This window comes from Phacochoerus africanus, chromosome 11 (genome assembly GCF_016906955.1).
Source record: "Phacochoerus africanus isolate WHEZ1 chromosome 11, ROS_Pafr_v1, whole genome shotgun sequence".
In the NCBI taxonomy this organism is placed as follows: domain Eukaryota; kingdom Metazoa; phylum Chordata; class Mammalia; order Artiodactyla; family Suidae; genus Phacochoerus; species Phacochoerus africanus.
The window spans coordinates 56382618-56401847 of NC_062554.1; the positions used below are offsets into that span (position 1 = coordinate 56382618).

General features: G+C 45.2%; 1 protein-coding gene across 4 annotated transcripts in view; it reads left to right on the forward strand.

The window, feature by feature from the left end:
- The window catches only part of APLP2 (amyloid beta precursor like protein 2), a 73265-nt gene that overhangs the window by 29504 nt on the left and 24531 nt on the right, over positions 1-19230 (forward strand). For all 4 annotated transcript variants that reach the window (XM_047751757.1, XM_047751758.1, XM_047751759.1 and 1 more), the window contains exons 2-6: positions 5490-5663; positions 6679-6802; positions 16885-16997; positions 18083-18306; positions 18678-18880. In XM_047751757.1, the coding sequence (XP_047607713.1) occupies positions 5490-5663; positions 6679-6802; positions 16885-16997; positions 18083-18306; positions 18678-18880 (838 nt within the window). The remainder of the gene's footprint in view (positions 1-5489; positions 5664-6678; positions 6803-16884; positions 16998-18082; positions 18307-18677; positions 18881-19230) is intronic.

Sequence of the window (19230 nt, forward strand, 5' to 3'; positions counted from 1 at the left end):
TTTTACTGACTTTTTCATCACTGGCTTTTTCATTTAAAAAAAGGAGGGTCCTTGAGTAAGAGTCTGTGATGTAGATATCACTCCTGGGGCAGGTGGAAAGTGGATGCTCCATGTCCAGTGCTCTGATGAGAGCTAGAGCTCTGCTGACCTGCTTCCCAGGGGCAGCTGGAACACAGGAGCCCTTTCTGTCCCTCAATAATAGTATAAAACTCATCTTTAGAAGAGACTCCTTCATGGCAGGTATTTTCTCAGACCCTGGCGCCTAATTAGATTCTGGGGCAGTGACTTTAGTGAGAAAGGAAGTAATGGGCTTGATGCTTTACATGGGGAGCACTTTGTGAAGGGAGGTGGGGCTTAGGTGAGCCCAGGAGTTGCTTCTCTTGAGGTGACAATTGAAGGTCCTGATTGAAGGTAGGTTCAGATTTATGTTTATTGATTGCATTAAGCCATTTCAGGTTTTCAATCAAGTTACTAGAAGCACTTTTTACCAAGTTGAGTTTCTATCCTTGGATAGCTAAACTCTTTTCCCTGAGCCAAATTAATAAAATGGGATTTCTTATTAAGAATGAATTATTAAGTAAAATGGAAGCACTGGACTAGGAAAGCAATTGACGCAATTTGTTTTCAAAGCCTTAAAAGTGCTGTCGTGTGCATAGATCAAGGGCTAGCCTCAGTGGCCAAGTGTGGGGCATTAATTTTCCTTCATGAGGATTCCAGGTTCACAGGCAGTCAGAAGTGCTGACTTGGCAGCGAAATCCCATTTGTAACATGTTAGATTAGGAAACAGATTGATTTATATGTTGATGTAATGGATCAAGGCGCAGGGTACACTTCAGAAAATGGAGAGCACATTAAATAAGAGCGTTTTCAAAGGAAAGAAGTGCAAACATTACATTAAAAAAAAAAGAGAAAAGATCCTGTTATACCCTAGGTAAGGTGGGGGTATGTTTGATTAGTGGATTCCTAGACACGGTCCACAGAGGCTTTTTATATTTCAGATGATACCTTCTTGAGAGTCTCCGATGACCACAAGGATTAATCTTTCTGAACTCCGAAGTGAATCACAGCAGCATATTAGCTGTCTGGACTGATTCCAGGGACCCTCCTTTTTCTTGATGGTAACGATGTGAGGAGCCGTCGCTGCCGAGCTGCCTCTTCCTGCTGCTTTAACCTCTGGTATTTTAGATTCTCTTTGGGGAAGGTGCTGCTGACCATCTCTGCACAGAGATCAAATGCACTTAGCACGGTTGTATTGACTTCAGCGGTTGCCCTGTAACTGAGCATTCCTATAGCTGGAACTCTTGCGGTCTTTTAGCCAAGGACCATAGCGAGCAACACGTGGACCGAGATCTTAGGTGTGATGAGCAGCTGCCTGCTTGGTCTTGACTGTGACACAATGGTGGCCTGGGCGAGCTCACGTCACTAACACTGGTTCTTACCTGTATTCATTTTTGGAGTTCAAGAGGCAGATGCCTTCCTCCCCTGTACTTCTTTTTTTTTTTTTTTGTCTTTTTGCCATTTCTTGGGCCGCTCCCGTGGCATATGGGAGGTTCCCAGGCTAGGGGTCAAATCGGAGCTGTAACCATCAGCCTATGCCAGGGCCACAGCAACGCGGGATCTGAGCCGCGTCTGTGGCCTACACCACAGCTCACGGCAACGCCGGATCCTTAACCCACCGAGCAAGGCCAGGGATCGAACCCGCAACCTCATGGTTCCTAGTCGGATTCGTTAACCACTGTACCACGACGGGAACTCCCCCACCCCTGTACTTCTGAAAGATTAGTTGCCACCCCTGACATCCTATTTGTTTAACGTTAAAATATACTGGCCCGTAGACATTTAGGAAGGCTCAGCATTTTTCATGTTTAACTGTGGTAGTTCATTTCTAGCAGGTTTAAGAAATACTTTCCCTCTGACCTGTGGATGTGGCTTTCTTGCTTACAGGTTTATCTTGGCTTCCTGGGTTTTCTTTGTTCATTTGTGCCTGAGCTTTTGAAGTAGGAGGGAAAGAATTTGCTGAGAACACTGGTTTCACTGCCTTTGTCTGTACCCGTTCATGTGCTGTACGCCCATTTTCCTCCGTATCGTAACCCAAGTTCCCACCCCTAGTCCTTAGATACGACTCCCAAAAGAAGAATGGCCAGTAGAGGAGGGATTCATACACATCCCCAACTCTGTCTTTTGCATCCTAAAATCTCCAATGATCTGTTTGAATTAAGTGCCATCAGAGTACTACCTAAACGTTGTTTTTACTGATACCTTTAAATGTTCTGTTTTTGGGGGAGACAGACCTTCACACAAGTCTGTAGTTTCTTATACAGTTGTTGAAGGCATAGGATCTTTTACTTTTATACATGATTATATTCAGCACAGTAAGGCAACAGTCTGTTCTAGTCAGTAAAGTTGCTCATTGTTCTTAGTGGATTTACTTGAGGTTTTTTTTTCAACCCTGATTGATCTTGGCAACATTTTTTTTTTGTCTTTTGTCTTTTGTTGTTGTTGTTGTTGTTGTTGCTATTTCTTGGGCCACTCCCGCGGCATATGGAGGTTCCCAGGCTAGGGGTTGAATTGGAGCTGTAGCCACCGGCCTACGCCAGAGCCACAGCAACACGGGATCCGAGCCTTGTCTGCAACCTACACCACAGCTCACGGCAACGCCGGATGCTTAACCCACTGAGCAAGGGCAGGGACCGAACCCGCAACCTCATGGTTCCTGGTCGGATTCGTTAACCACTGCGCCACGACGGGAACTCCATTGGCAACATTTTTGATCCAAAGTAGCTTTCTCCCAGCTACTGAAAAAGTGTTTGTGCATCCTTCTCCCATGCTGGTGGAAAGCAGGCTTTTTTTTTTTTTTTTTTTGTCGTTTGTCGTTTGTCTTTTTAGAGCTGTACCCACAGCATATGGAGGTGCCTAGGCTAGGGGTTGAATTGGAGCTGTAGCCACCAGCCACAGCCACAGCCACAGCAATGCCAGATCCGAGCTGCATCTGCGACCTACACCACAGCTCAGGGCAACACTGGATCCTTAACCCACTGAGGAAGGCCAGGGATTGAACCAGCAACCTCATGGCTCCTAGTAGGGTTTGTTTCCACTGCGCCACAATGGTAAATCCCAGGCGAATTTTAATAAGCTCCAAAGCAAAACGTGTAGGTTGGTAAATTTGTCCTGGAAAATGATTGTGATGTATTTCAGAATCAAATGTAGGCTCTGATTGGAAGGACTGTTCATGTTTGTGTGGTCAGCTCAGCAGCACACAATTTTTCATATATTTTAAAAGTCAAATCTGCTTTTTCTTGGGAGTTCCCTGGCACTTTCACCACTGAGGCCCAGGTTCACTCTCTGGTCTGGGAGCTGAGATCTCACATCAAGCCATTGCATGCCACGGCAAAAATAAATAAATCTACTTTTCTTGGTAATAGGAAAATCATTTTATATTAATGATCTTTGTTCTTTCTGAAAAGATCATAATAGACTTGACCCTTCAAGCGTTAACATTTTAAAAAGATGTTTAATTTTTTTCTTTTTTTGTCACCCCACAGCATATCAAGTTCCAGGGCTAGGGATCAGATCTGAGCTGCATTCTCAATTCAAGCCACAGCTGCGGCAGTGCTGGAGCCTTAGCCCATTGTGTTGGGCCTGGGATCAAACCTGTGTCCCAGCGCTCCCAAGACACCACTGATCCCATTGCACCACAGCAGAAACTCCAAGATGTTTAATTTTTTTCTTTTTCTTTTCTTTTTAGGGCTGCATCTGAAGCATTTGGAATTTCTCAGGCTAGGGCTCAAATCTGAGCTGTAGCTGCCGGCCTTTGCCACAGCAATGCCAGATCCAAGCCATGTCTGTGACCTATGCTGTAGCTCACGGCAGATCTGGATCCTTAGCCCTCTGAGTGAGGGCAGGGATTGAACCCACATCCGCATGGATACTAACTAGTTGGGTTCATTACTGCTGAGCCACGATGGGAACTCCTAATTTTTGTTTTGAAAGAACTTTTACATTAGAAGAGACCACAAAACTCCATCATGGATGTAATCATCAATATTGGTGGATTTCTAGATTTGGGGGTGCCTGTGTTTTATGGTGCATAAAACTTTGCAGGAAGTATAATGACAGTTCATTATACCTAACTGTTTTTTCTCACCTGTTATTTGTGACCTATTAATGGCTATGAATAGTTGATTTTTCCCTAACACAAAATACAGTTGTCCATGAAACCCCTTTAGTATTCTCTTTCTCCCATGGAACTGTTGCTCATGGACTTACACAAGCCAGACTCGACATCCTCCTCTTCATCACCCCCAGCCATCGTCACCAAGTCTTGCCTGCTGAACTGTCTCCCCAAGTTGCCTCAGCCCAGGCTACTTCTCATGGACTTGGGATTCCAGCTCCCTGAGCCATTCCCACAAAACCAGAGAAAGCAAGCTGTATTTGGTTTTTTGTTTTTGTTTTTTCTTTTTAGGGCCACACCCGCAGCATATGGAAGTTCCCAGACTAGGGGTCGAATTGGAGCTGCAGCTGCCGGCCTATACCACAGCCACAGCAACACCATATCCACGCTGCATCTTCGACCTACACCACAGCTCACGGCAAAACCGGATCCTTAACCCACTGAGTGAGGCCAGGGATTGAACCCGAGTCCTCGTGGATACTAGTCGGGTTTGTCACTGCTGAACCACAGCAGGAGAACCCTCAGCACTCCAGCCTTTCTGGAGTCTGGACCTGACGTGCCTCCCTCCCTTTTCTGAACTCTCCACCGACTCACGGTCTGCATTCTTCCCACCCGGGATGCTTAAGGCTACTCCACTGTCACTCTTCTGGAAGCGTCCCTGACCACCTATCCAAGCCTCACATTCCTTTCTGTATGCTCCCCAGCACGGGTTATTTTTTCCTCCTCAGGACATCTGGGACTGGGATCACACTTCCTTGTGTGACTAGACCATAAACCCCATGAGGGCTTAGGTCCTTAGCATTTAACATGTTGCTATGCAGAATCGTAGTTGCTCCATAACAGTTTGTTGTATTAGAGTAAATTGAGTAAAATCGCTGGACTTTAGTTCTTTTCTTTTGTGGTTTATTATATTAAGGGATGGAAAGTGGATTTACTTGTATTAGGGGGGACGCCCTCTGGAGAGGGAGTGGGGGTTAGAGGCCCCCCCATCTTTTTCTTTGATCAAATTTGTCCAGAGGTCATTTTTTATCCTGGCTTAACTCTGGGGAAAGGGATTTATTCATGAAGAAAAATAGTAAATAATGGTGGTCTTTATTTATTTATCGGTCACGTCTGCAGCATGCAGAAATTCCCAGGCCGGTGATCAAACCCATACCACAGCAGTGACAACACCAGGTCCTTAACCTGCTGAGCCACCAGGGAACTCCTTCTTGGTCTTCTAAGGCCAGGTCCAAAAGCCATTCCCTGACACACTGTCTGACTTTGCCTTTGTCTCAGCCTTTTGGTCTTGAACCTGGATTGTGTTTTCCCTTTGTAGGCTCTCGCAGCCAATGCTGGAACAGGGTTTGCTGTCGCTGAGCCTCAGATCGCCATGTTCTGTGGGAAGTTAAATATGCATGTGAACATTCAGACTGGGAAGTGGGAGCCTGACCCAACAGGCACAAAGAGCTGCTTTGGCACAAAAGAAGAGGTTCTCCAGTACTGTCAGGAGGTAAGCGTGTGACTGAAAAGTTATGAATTTTCTTTTCCCAGGGTCACGTTTGAACCTATTTGCCTTAGAGATAGACATTCTGTCATTCTTCTATCTTGACCTAAGACCAAGCTGGTAATAATGATGGGGCACCAGGCTTTTGTTCCTGTGTGTACGTTTGGCCTAGGTGTGCTTCGAGCTCTGTTCTTTCCAGAAGGAATATCATGGAAGATTGGCAAGGGCCGCAGAAGTACAGCCTGATCCTCTTGGCTTCCTACACATTATGGGAACATGTGAGGCAAACCCACTGTCACGTGTGTGCTTGTGTTTTGCACTCGCTGGTAGAAGCCACCAGTACCGTAAAAGATTATCTCAGGTCTGATTGAGCTCATCTTCTGGGTCGACACTCATTGTAGAAAAGGATATGAGATGTTTTTACTTCTTACCAAAACTAGCCTTTGGGGCCAGGATTGGCCTATGATTTCATTAACAGACATTTCCATAGGCTTGCCTCTTAAATAGTATTAATATTAGTATTGGTATTAGTTAGTATTAGTATTTGGCTGTGCCTGAAGCATGTATGCAGAAGTTCCTGGGCCAGGGATTGAACCCACACCACAGCTGTAACCAGAGCCACATTTACTTAGAGTTGAGCACTGGATCCTTAACCCACTGAGCCACACTGGAGCTCCGCCTCTTAAGTATTTTAGTTCACGAACTCAGCTGTTTAACACACATCCTGCAAATGGACTTGATACCAAATAGGCTTGTTTGGGACCCAAAGCTTGCTGCTTTTGTGAGTCCTTTTTCAAAGAGAAGGCAAAAGAAATGGTCTGAAATCTCCCTGTGAAAAGAAAGCCAATAGTTACAGAATCTTTCCTTGATGAGTTCAGTTGGAACCAGGCAGCTGAGTGGACTTCAGATTTACAGAGGATAAATAATGGCGAAGCTGTGCACAGATCCTCGTCCTGACAGCGCATGTCCGTTCACTGTGGACAAAGCCTGTTTACTGTGCATGTTTTCTTTTCCCCTGCAGATGTATCCAGAACTACAGATCACAAACGTGATGGAAGCAAACCAGCCAGTCAGGGTGGACAACTGGTGCCGGAGAGACAAGAAGCAGTGCAAGAGTCACGTTGTGATCCCCTCCAAGTGTCTTGGTGAGCATCCTTTCCTCTCCTGGTTACATCTCAGGCAGGAGGGGTCCCTTCTCTTGGCTCACAGCGAAAGAATATCTTCATTTGTTAAAGAAGCCGAGAGTTGCAGGCATTTATTGGGCGACTGTGTCTTGTGAATATTTGCTGCTTTCTGGTGTCAATCGTTGACTCGTCTTTGATGGTCACTAACGGCCTCTCCCATCATGGACATTGCTTAGTCTTTTAAGGATGAGCCTTTTCCATAGCACTGAGGGAGGTTCTGCCCTCAGTGCAGTCCAGCTTCATTCCTGCTGAGAGTTGGAGATACCTGTTTACTGTCCTAGGGTGACTAATGCTGAAGCAGCCCAAGGGGTGGTCTTCTGTTCCCCTTTCTTCCCTCACTCACATTGTGCAAGTACTGAAAACCCTGTATTGTTAGCCAGACCAAGCGTGTGGCATCTCTCAGGAGCAGAAAGAAATCGGAGCTGCCTACGGAAGATCCAGGGCTGGCTGAGCCAGGCCCGGTGCCACCTGCCATGGTGAAGATTCAGCTGATAAGGGTGTTTATGACTCCGTGTGGTTGGTGTTAACAGAGCTAGCTTAAGTAAAACTGTTACCCAGAAGTAGAGTTGTTGATTCAGATGCTTGCTGAGTTAATGCGTTCATCCTGCCCACTCATGGCTGACACATCTGAATGATGCTTGTGTTATCTGTAGCCTGGGGGATTCAGGAGCAGATTTGGTCATAGAAGCTTAAAAGGGCAAAAGCATCAATGTTTGATGATCATAATAGGAGTAACATAGAATGTTAACGTGGACAGCCTGGGGTTGTTCTGTAGGTATATTTAATTTTTGCCATTAACTTAACCTGTTCCCCTCTCTCCCTTCTTGAAAACCTTTGCTAAAATGGAATTCATCACTTTTCTCATTCTTACATGTAGCCAAATAACAGGATGAGTCAGCACCTGAATAACAGTATTTAATATAGGCAGCGATTTCTTTGATTTAAAAGTATTCAGGGAATTCCCTGGTGGCCTAGGATTAGGGATGTAGTGTTGTCACTGCTGTCGCTTGGGTTACTGCTGTGGCACAGGTTCCATCCCTGGCCTAGGAATTTCTGTGTGCCACGAGCATGGCCAAAAAAATAAGTATTCAGTGGAGTTCCCATCGTGGTGCAGTGGAAACGAATCTGACTAGGAACCATGAGGTTTTGGGTTCGATCCCTGGCCTCGCTCAGTGGGTTAAGGATCTGGCGTTGCCATGCGCTGTGGTGTAGGTCACAGACTTGGCTCAGTTCCTGCATTGCTGAGGCTGTGGCCGAGGCCGGCAGCTGTAGCTCCGATTCAACCCCAGCCTGGGAACCTCCATATGCTGCAGCAAGTATAGCCCTAAAAAGCAAAAAAAAAAAAAAAAGTATTCAGTACGAGAAAGAAAGACGCTGTGTAGCTTTAGCACCATTTACTTACAGTCGAGGTCTAGCAGTCGTGTGAGGCTCTAAAAAGTTTCGTGTGATGTGGTTTCAAGATGTTCTTTCATTCCATTTGGCTATAAGAAATCTCTGGGTATGAGGTTTCATTCGTTCTCTGAAAAAATTCTCAAACTATAGGTAATGAGATCCTGCTGTATAGCCTTGGGAACTATATCTAGTCACTTATGATAGAGCACGATGGAGGATAATGTGAGAAAAAGAATGTATATATAGATGTGTGACTGGGTCACTTTGCTGTACAGTAGAAAATTGACAGGACACTGTAAACCAACTGTAATCGAAAAAGTAAAAATCTTTTTTTTTTTTTTTTTTTTTTGGCGATTTCTTGGGCTGCTCCCGCAGCATATGGAGGTTCCCAGGCTAGGGGTCTAATTGGAGCTGAAGCTGCCAGCCTGTGCCCTAGACACACAGCAATGCAGGATCTGAGTGGCACCTGCACCACATTTCACAGCAATGCTGGATCCTTAACCCACTGATCAAGGCCAGGGATTGAACCCACAACCTCATGGTTCCTAGTCGGATTCATTAACCACTGAGCCATGATGGGAACTCTGAAAAAGTAAGAATCATTTTTTAAAAATTCTCAAACTAAAGGAAACAAAAAAAGTATTAAATATTTATAGATGGCAGGTAGATAGGACCCAGCAGTTGTTTCTTCAAGTAATTATCCCTAGAGACTGTGCAGCCTGGTGTCCCCATCCTGTGTATTTTGGTCACTGTCTGGCCCCAGTACCCACCCAGGACTCTGAACTTGAGATCTGGGAGACCTTTATTTCCCCTCACTTAGCCAGTTTTCATGGCAACTTGATTTTTATCTCTTAAATGTGCCTTATATCCATGGTTCTCAAACTGTGCACGGGGGCACTCCAGGGCATTGGAGATATTTTTTATTTTCAAGGTAAATATGACAGACACTTTGAACATTCTGTGTTCCCAAACCCCACCTCTGGAGTTGGCCACTTTCCCCAGATACCCTGGTTTCATTTAGCAGGGGAGGGTATTTAGAAACCAAAATCTAGGCATTAGATGCGCTTACTGCTATTATGCTGTTATTGCTTCTAGGCCCACTGAGCAGACAGACCTAAGAAATATATGTATATATATGTATTTATGCACATATAAATCTAAATTTCTATATCTACATGTGTATATTAAAAGCAGCGAGCTCATTGATATGTCAGTAAATTATCCTCAGTAAATTTATTTATTTGCTCAATATCCCTTGCAAATAATATCTCTGCTTCTTAGAAACAAGCTTATTAAAGGGAATATCTGCTAGGGCATGGGTTTGATCCTCACTCCAATGCAGTGGGTTAAGGATCCACCATTGCTGCAGCTGTGGTGTAGGTCATAGCTGCAGCTCAGATTCCATCCCTCGCCCAGGAACTTCCATATGCTGCGGGTACAGTAGAAGAAAAATAAAAAAAAACAGATTTGTTGACGTATTTCATATACTGTATAAATCATCCATTTTAAAGTATACAGTTGAATGGTTTATAGTATGTTCACTGGGCTATACTACCATATGCAATTCTTTTGGCATATAAACTGGACTAAAAATTAATCCAGTAAGGAGTTCCCTTGTGGTGCAGTGGATTAAGGATCTGGCTTTGTCACTGCATTGCTCTGGCCCAGGAACTTACCATGTCACAGGCATGGCCTAAGAAATTTATTCAGTAAAAAGCAAGAGTCATGTATATTTTCTTCACCAGAAGATGGTCACAGTGTGTTTAGCTTTAGCCCCGAAACTCCCTTTAAGATATTGCTGCCCGGCAAACCCAGAGGAACTGGGGGAAACAGGATATGTCTACTTGGTTGGGTACCTGTATTAATTGGTTTGGTTGTTCTAGGGGCCTTTTTGATGTCCTCAGACACTGTTTTTGTTTGTTTAGCTAACTTTAGGGGAAGGAAGTGTCTTGATTAGCACTCTTGAAGGCTACTTGAGAATGAATTTAGGTGACTGGTAGTGTTAGCAACAAGTCTGGTGTCTTGCTGTCTGTGGAAGTCTGTGTTGATGACATCGCTCAGTCCTGCCCTGTTCCGAGAGCATGCTTAACCACCCACCAGTGTGACACGTCACTGATATTTAGTGTGTTTGGTGAGAAGTTGCATTCATCCATCCCTCTCCTCGGAATGAACCTTATAGCTTACATTATTACTAGTTGCCTATTTATCCATAAGGTTTTGTCTAAATAAGTAAATAGGATGATCTGAGTGAGACCTCGGTGGTGGAGTGTGAAGGAGCAGAGCTGCTGGGATTTGGGGGGAAAGGAGTTCGTCATCTCTGACGTTATATACTGGCTCCTGCACCAGAAGAGAGCTTTGGGAGCCATTGTTTTTTGTTCTTGGGTCTTTCTGGAGGAGATTTGGATGGGGGAGTATTACTGTGATGTGAAGACACCCAGGAAGAGTCTTAGCCTCAGAAGCTTTGAGGTGGCGCCTGGAGTGAGCTTGGAGCTCACTCATCCACCGCAGATGTCCGTCTGCAAGTCCTCTTCTGCCCTGAGTTCCTGGTGGGCCCTCATCCAAGCTGTGGCCCTCATGCAAGGTGTATGTTTTCGCTCATGAGAATTGTTCAGGCTCTTTAACTCCTCAGCTCCCTGTTTACCTCCAGGACATCTGCTCCAGGTGGCTTCCAGACCTCACAGAAACTTGCTTTGGGTGGTCAGGGTGATTTTTCTGGGTTTACTTTGATTACACATTCCTTTTTTTTTTGTCATTTTCTAGGGTCGCACCCATGGAGGTTCCCGGGCTAGGGGTTGAATCTGAGCTACAGCTGAAGGCCTACACCACAGCCACAGCAACACCAGATCTGAGCCACATCTGCGAACTATACCACAGCTCACGGCCACACTGTGTCCCACTGTGTGAGGCCAGGGATCGAACCTACAACCTCGCGGTTCCTAGTCGGATTCGTTAACCATTGAGCCACGAGGGGAACTCTACTTTCATTACAGAGAAAGCTTTCTCCCACCTAGTCATAGCTTCCATGGGCCCCATAAATGATACGGTCTTCCGGTTTGCAGATGGGGAGGGTACATTTGCAGGAGGTTTGTTTTTGCATGTGAATGGTACCAGGGGCCTCCTCAAGTGGGTGAACAGCCTTTGTTAACTTTAAAACGAATTTTATCAACTCTGAAAAAGCTCTAAAACTTGAAGGCTGCCATGGCGCTGCTGGAGGGAGGTGGTATGAAAGAATCACAGGGAATGAGTAAAGAGATTGGAGATAAATCATGAATGCAGCTTAAATTAAATCCTGTGAGGTTAGATTTTGCTCAATTGTCATATTCAGTGACCAGCTTATTAAATTGAATGGCAAAAACCTCATAGGTGTCCAGTGACTTAGGAAATTGTGGCAGTGAGACCAAACCATCTCCACTGTTTTTCTGTAAAACAGTAACACTGATCTGCTTGGCTCGCCTTTTACCCTGGAAGCTTCTGGTAATTATTTGTGTCAAAGGCAAAAAGCAGTGCAATGATAGAACTGATGCTGGGATTGAAATGTGTTCCTCTTTTAATTTACAAAATGTTTCAAAGTTGGAGTCCCCCCTGGCACAGCAGGTTAAGATTATGGCATTGTCACTGCAGCTGCTTGGGTTGCTGCTGTGGTGTGGGTTCAATCTTTAGCCAGGGAAGTTCCACATGATAAGGGCATAGCCAAAATAAAATAAAATAAAATAAAGTTTCTAAAGAAATGGGGAGAGGGGAAGCAAAAACAAAAACAGTCATTTCTAATTTTTACACTTAGTTAACCATGATTAACATTTTGGTGTATGGACAAGACTTTTTTCTTTGAATATGTATGAAATGCGTATGCTGTTAAATGCATTTTTTTTCTAAATGGGGTCATACTAAATATGCTTTGCCGTTTATAGCTTTTTTTTATAAGTTGGCATCTATTGAGCATCTAGGTCAGTAGGTGCTCTTTTGAGTAACAAAGACAAGCTTGGCCTTAAAGAGTTAACCAGGCTTGGAGTTCCTGTGGTGACTCAGCAGTTAACGACTTGACTAGTATCCATGAGGACACAGGTTCCATCCCTGGCCTCGCTCAGTGGTTTAAGGATCTGGCATTGCCGTGAGCTGTGGTGTAGGTCACAGACGTGGCTCTGATCCTGGATTGATGTGGCTGTGGTGTAGGCTAGCAGCTGCAGCTCCAATTTGACCCGTAGCCTTCGAACCTCCATAGTCCTAAAGAAAAAGGCAAAAAAACACTAAATTAAAAAAAAAGTTAACCAGGCTTAAGGAGGAGAGGTTAGGGATATCGTGTGTGTTTATTGGTTTTGTTTATTTTTTTAATGGTTTTTAAAATTATTAAGCCATCAGGAAATTTTCCCATGTTATATACAGACATAAACCATATTTTTTTTTGTCTTTTGTCTTTTTGTTGTTGCTGTTGTTGCTATTTCTTGGGCCGCTGCCGCGGCATATGGAGGTTCCCAGGCTAGGGGTTGAATCAGAGCTGTAGCCCCCGGCCTACGCCAGAGCCACAGCAACGCGGGATCCGAGCCTTGTCTGCAACCTACACCACAGCTCATGGCAACGCCGGATCGTTAACCCACTGAGCAAGGGAAGGGATCGAACCCGCAACCTCATGGTTCCTAGTCGGATTCGTTAACCACTGTGCCATGACGGGAACTCCAACCATATTTCTTATAACCCTATGGTGTTGCACTGTATTTAAGTACCATTATTTAATTCCCTACTGAAGGACATTTAGGTTGGTTCTGGGTTTTTGGTATGAACAACTCTATAATGAATATCTTTGTTCACTTTCTTAATTACTTCCTTAGGGTATATTTTTAGAATTGGAATTGTTGAATCAAATAACACTATTCTGTTTTGTTTTTTTTTATCTTTATATTTTATTTTTAAATAAATGGTGTCAATTCTTTTTTGGTTTTCAGAGATCACTTAGATCAATCATAATTCCATTGCTGAAGATTGCTGGCATTTAATCTTACAGTTTAGCATGGAGTTAATTATTAAATTTCTGGCATTAAATTTATTTATTTACTTATTGTCTTTTTAGGGCCACACGCATTGTATATGGAGGTTCCCATGCTAGGGGTCAAATTGGAGCTGTAGCCGCTGGCCTACACCACAGCCACAGCAACGCAGGATCTGAGCTGCGTCTGCGACCTACACCACAGCTCACGGCAATGCCAGATCCTTAACCCACTGAGCAAGGCCAGGGATCAAACCTTCGTCCTCATGGATGCTAGTCAGATTCATTTTCTCTGAGCTACGATGGGAACGCCTAAATTTTTATAAATGTGTAACTTTATTTTGAAATATTTCAAGCATACTGAAAAGATAAAACTTAATATGATGTTCACTCATGTACTCACTGTCCTAATTCAAGTTCTTCCCTGTTTTGCCCTGTTTGTTTCATCTGTCTTATTTATTTGTGTTTTTTTGTCCAGACCCTCTGCATGTGGAAATTCCCAGGATAGGGATCAAACCCGCACCGCAGCCGTAACCAGAGCCACAGTAGTGACAATGCTGAATCTTTAACCCACCGAGCCACCAGGGAATTCCCTGAACTTTTTTTCTGATTTTGCAATTATGCATATAAAATCACAGTTTTACAAATTAACATATATTAACTGTTGCCTAACTGTAGCTTTCTTTGATAACTGTGGTTGCGTAGTTTGCTTTATATGAAACTAGTTACTCAGAACTTTCATAGCATTCACATCAGTAATTAGAGCTAACACTTAAATAGTGCTTAGTATGTACCAGATTCTGTTCTCAGCTTTTTGTGCGTGGTACATAATTACCTCATTTCAGCCTCATAGCAGCAACGTAAGGAAACCAAGGCAAAACAAGGTTAAGTAACTTGCTTGAGACCACTCTGCTAGCATCGATGGTGCTGAGATTAAACCCTGGCATTTAGCCCTGTACACACTGCCTCTTAAGTATATTCTTTTTGTCATAAATATAAAGATTGCCTAGTCAATACGGAACAGTCACAGTAAACAATGTGAGCTGATGTTTGGATGTCAGGATTTAATGATTTCTACTTAAATTCTCAGGGTTGCTTCTATTGGAGGCAAATCCTAATCTACCGCTGGGTTTTGCTTTTAAGCTTTGATTGTAAGCCTGGTTGATGGGTAAAGTTTGTGTCTACCTCCCCGGAGCCTTCAGGGTCCTCGAGGGCAGCACTGTGTCTAACTCACCTTTGTGTTCCTGCATTAGTGTCAAATTGAGCTATTTGGCCCCCGAAGTTCCCGTGCTAATAGCAGAGTGAAACCTCACTGCCCTGTGGGAAGCTGCTTTGATGTGGGGCGGCTGCTTGTGATGGTGGGAGCATGTCTCCCGCTCTCAGCACATCAGGGACTGACCGCCCTTCACCTCTGCGTGGGCAGCAAGACTGGCTTCTCAGGCCCAGAGACCAAGGCCCGAGGCTGTGACAAAGCTGGGTAGCCATCTACATTGACTTCCACCACTTCAAGCCCTGAAACCCCTTTCTCAGGCCAGATGACTTTCTTACTAGACTCCCCTCTTTTTTCTTTTTTTAAACCTCAGAAGTTATCCTGCCTGTGTCCTTTCCTCTGCCCTCTTTACTGCATCTCTCCTGAACTTAGGCACCCGTGTCTCTTCCACCTTGGTTTTCTTCTGCTCAGACCTTGTAGGGAGTATGGTGATGGTATAGCGGCATCACTGAGATGCGTGTTCAATGCAGATCACGGAGCCCCATATTCAGCCTCCTGAGCCAGAATCTCTCCGTGATGGCCTATGATGATGTCATTAGCTTTTATTAGGTTACAAACATATCCATCCACAGAGAAAGTAACCACACTACCCTTGCTGTGCCTGTGGCCCAGCTGAGGGGTGGTCATCAATTTGTAGGCCACCCTTGTCTCTGGCCCACACCCACCTACCCCCCCCATTATTTGGAAATGAATCACAGACACCTTTTTTTTTTCCTTTTCCCTGTAAGTACTTCATGTATTTCTAAAAGCTAAAGATTCTATTTTCTAAGCAGCCATGTGCATTTTCCCCCCAGCTTTTTATTTTTGAAAAGTTTTGGATCTATTTAAAAAGGCAGGGAGTTCCCGTCGTGGCGCAGCGCTTAACGAATCCAACTAGGAACCATGAGATTGCGGGTTCATTCCCTGGCCTCGATCAGTGGGTTAAGGATCTGGCGTTGCCGTGAGCTGTGGTGTGGGTCGAAGACGCAGCTTGGATCCCGAGTTGCTGTGCCTCTGGCGTAGGCCAGTGGCTACAGCTCTAATTTGACCCCTGGCCTGGAAATCTCCATATGCCGTGGGCGCAACTCAAGAAAAGGCAGAAAGACCAAAAAAGAAAAAGGCAATAGTGACCACCTTAGACCTATTATCCTAAGTGTCCCAGTTTTGCCTTATCTATCTCACCATGTGTGTGTCTTATGTATTTTTTCATTGCTGTTGTTAGGCCACTTGAAAGTAAGTTGGGATGACATCATAGTTTACCTCCGAATATTTTTCACCTTGTTTTTCTTAAGAACAAGGGCATTCCCTGTATGACCGCAATGCAGCAATCACACTTTGAACAAGTTTCATAAATGTCCAAATAATGTCCTTTACAGCTTCCTTTTTTAAAAGGTTTATACATTTTTTTCTTGGCCACACCCACAGCATATGGAAGTTCCTGGGCCAGAGATCAACTCCATGCTGAAGCTGTGACAATGATGGATCCTTAATCCACTCCACTGGGCTGGGGATCGAACTCTACAGAGATGATGGCAGATCCTTAACCTGCTGCACCACAGCAGGAACTCCCACACGTTGTATTTAATCTAGACAGTTCCTTGGTTTTTTCCTTGAGGGTCTTTTATGACAATGATATTTGTTTAAGACTCCAGGCCATTTATTGAAACACAGTATCTCTGAATTTGAATTTGTCATGTTTTATCACGATTAGATTCAGATGACATATTTTGGCAGAAAGACTGTGTAGGTGATTGTCCTTGGAACATCACTTATGTCAGCTTGTCCATTATCAGTCACCTGGTTAAGGTAGCGTCTGCCAGACCTTCCCACTGCAGAGACACTTGTTCCCCTTTGTAATTAAACCTCCATTGATGATTTGGACGCAAATCAGTTACTACAGTGGTACTTTGTCTTAGAGCTAGGTATCTGTAGGTACACAAAGGGCTAAAGTAAGACTCACCTGTCCTTTAATAGAACATCCAGTCTTAGTTTCCTGAACATTTTGTTAGTAGAACCGATGTGGGCAGAAATAGGGCAGGAGGGGGCCAGGAATGTTGTTCACGGAAAGTCAGGGTGTGTGTGTGTGTGTGTGTGTGTGTGTGTGTGTTTGAGGTCACAGAGTGGTGTCCCCCTCCCGTGTCCCCTGTAGGGTGCACGAGACATAAGGGATTGAGTGGGGACAGGGAAGTGAGGACGTCCCAGGATTTGTGGCTATAATGGAGCACTGACCTCTGTAGCTGCCTGCCTAGAGCAAAACATCCAGTTGGCTTTTGAAGATGAGATACACATCAGCTTTATGCACAGCAGGGACTGCTCCTGACTGCGTGTGACGGAGCGAGTGACTGTCCCACTCATCCACAGTGAGGGTCATTCGCATCTTGAATCATGATCAGATTTGCTCCTGACAAAGGTTTTCTTTTCCAGTGGGTGAGTTTGTAAGTGACGTTCTGCTAGTTCCAGAAAAGTGCCAGTTTTTCCACAAGGAGCGGATGGAGGTGTGCGAGAATCACCAGCACTGGCACACGGTGGTCAAAGAGGTAAAAGAGCGCGTGGAAAAAGTGGAGTGTTCTTCTTTCTATTAGGGGAGAAAGTAGCATTTTTTTCTCTAAACCTTACCATAATTTTTAATTTTTTTATTTCCTTTTATTTCTTTGAAACTTACCATTACTTAAACCTTCTACATGGAAACTATTTGGGAGAAGAACATATTTTTGTGGAGGAGTTCAGTACTGAGAGTCTTGGAGTTCCCACTGTGGCTCAGTGGTCAATGAACCCAACTAGCATCCATAAGGAAGCGAGTTCGATCCCTGGCCTTGATCAGTGGGTTAAGGATCTGGCGTTGCCGTGAGCTGTGGTATAGGTCACAGATGCAGCCCAAATGCCGAGTTGCTCTGGCTGTGGTGTAGGCCAGTGACTACAGCTCCGATTGGACCCCTAGCCTGGGAACCTCCATATGCCGTGGGTTGTGGCCCTAAAAGAAAAAAAGACAAAAAAATAAAAAAGCACTGAGAGTCTAGCCCCTGCAGTCAAGGACATTAAAGAGATGGTTAAGTAAGGATGCTGTCAGTGGGCTGTCAACAAGGCCGCGCCAAATGCTAAGGCTGGTGTGGAAATAGCCAATGAGAGAAAATCTGTGCCTGGAGGTACATGCTGACAGGATCGGGTGTTATTTCATTCTTACCATGGGGAGAATTATCTTTAAGCTTGTCGTCTGAGTTAAGTTGGTTTTCCAGTTAGTTGCCTTTCTTTTGTCTAGTTTTGAAGTAACTCTGAATTCCTCACCGATGAGGAAGGTACATTATCATGGACCGGCATAAACCAGCAGTGATAATTGCTCAAAGAAACCCCCTTTTCCTTAATTTTTCCAACTTTGGGCTCTCATTGTTTCTGACCCAGACAGTGTTTCACCATTGCCAATTAAGCACAATTTCTAAGTCCTAAAATAGTAGTGTCACAAGTTTTTGGCAAAAAAAAAAAAAAAACAAAGAAAAAGGTCTGTGATACTGAGAAAGCCTTCGCTGTGCTTTGGTGAGGGTTTCTTTGGGATGAAGCTGGGGATTGGGGGCATTTGCCCACATTGGCTGTGGGGCTGTTCTGACGTTGGTCTGTGGGTTCTCCTCAGGCCTGCCTGACTCAGGGAATGACCTTGTACAGCTACGGCATGCTGCTCCCCTGTGGGGTGGACCAGTTCCACGGCACCGAGTATGTATGCTGCCCTCAGACAAAGCTTGTTAGATCTTCTGTGTCAAAAGAGGAGGAGGAGGATGACGACGACGACGAGGAGGACGATGACGACGAGGAGAATGAGGAGGAGGATGAAGAGGAAGACTACGATATTTATAAAAGGTAAGCTCCCATCCTGAGCCGGCCGGTGGCTATGGCTGCTGGTCCTGGCCTCTGGGTGAAGCGAGCATCCCCTGTTCCTGCCAGAGCCGGGCCAGCACCTCTCACTCTGCCCATGGCTGAGCACGGGCATGCCCTTGGCCTTCAGCCGTGTGCCATCCCAGCCACGTTCTATCCTGCAGGTTAGCGCGGCCCCTGCTCTCAGCCGGTCCCCTTTTGCCGAAGCAGCCGGGCTGAGGGCTTTAGCAGCCCAGTTTCCTGCAGGCTGAGCGTATTTCCTGCCTCTGTTTTTGTGTCAGAACCAGGAAGGGGATCATTGTTGTCTCAGCGCAGAGCAGCTGGCATTAACCTTCCTTTTTTATTGTGACCTCTAGTGAGTTTCCTACCGAGGCAGACTTGGAAGACTTCACGGAAGCAGCCGTGGACGAGGATGAGGAGGATGAGGAAGGAGAGGAAGTGGTGGAGGATCGCGATTACTACTACGACACCTTTAAAGGAGACGAGTACAACGAGGAGGGCCCGACGGAGCCCGGCCGCGACAGGGCCGCTGCGGAGAGGGTCACTCACGACGTCAGAGGTAACTTACACAATGCCATGCGCTGCTCCTGCGAGTTACTTTGAATTTGTGTTACTATTCTTTCATTTGTGTTAATTTACTTAGAGACGGCTCTCCTGAAGGTAAGTCGCAGGAGGACAGCTGTGCCCCGAAGGCGAGGTCAGCGCTGGGCACGGCAGGGTCTGACAGCTGACAGCACTGAATCGGAAACCGTCCTCTGCCTTGTGAGCGCTTAGCCAGACCATTTGAGCGACAGCGGGGCCTGCCCTGGAGCAGGATTCTTTTGAATTCCTCTCCCCAGCAGATCCCCCTCCTCGGTACTGCTAAGCCCCCAACTTTCTGGAGTGGAGTTCACTTCCTTGGTTCTCTTC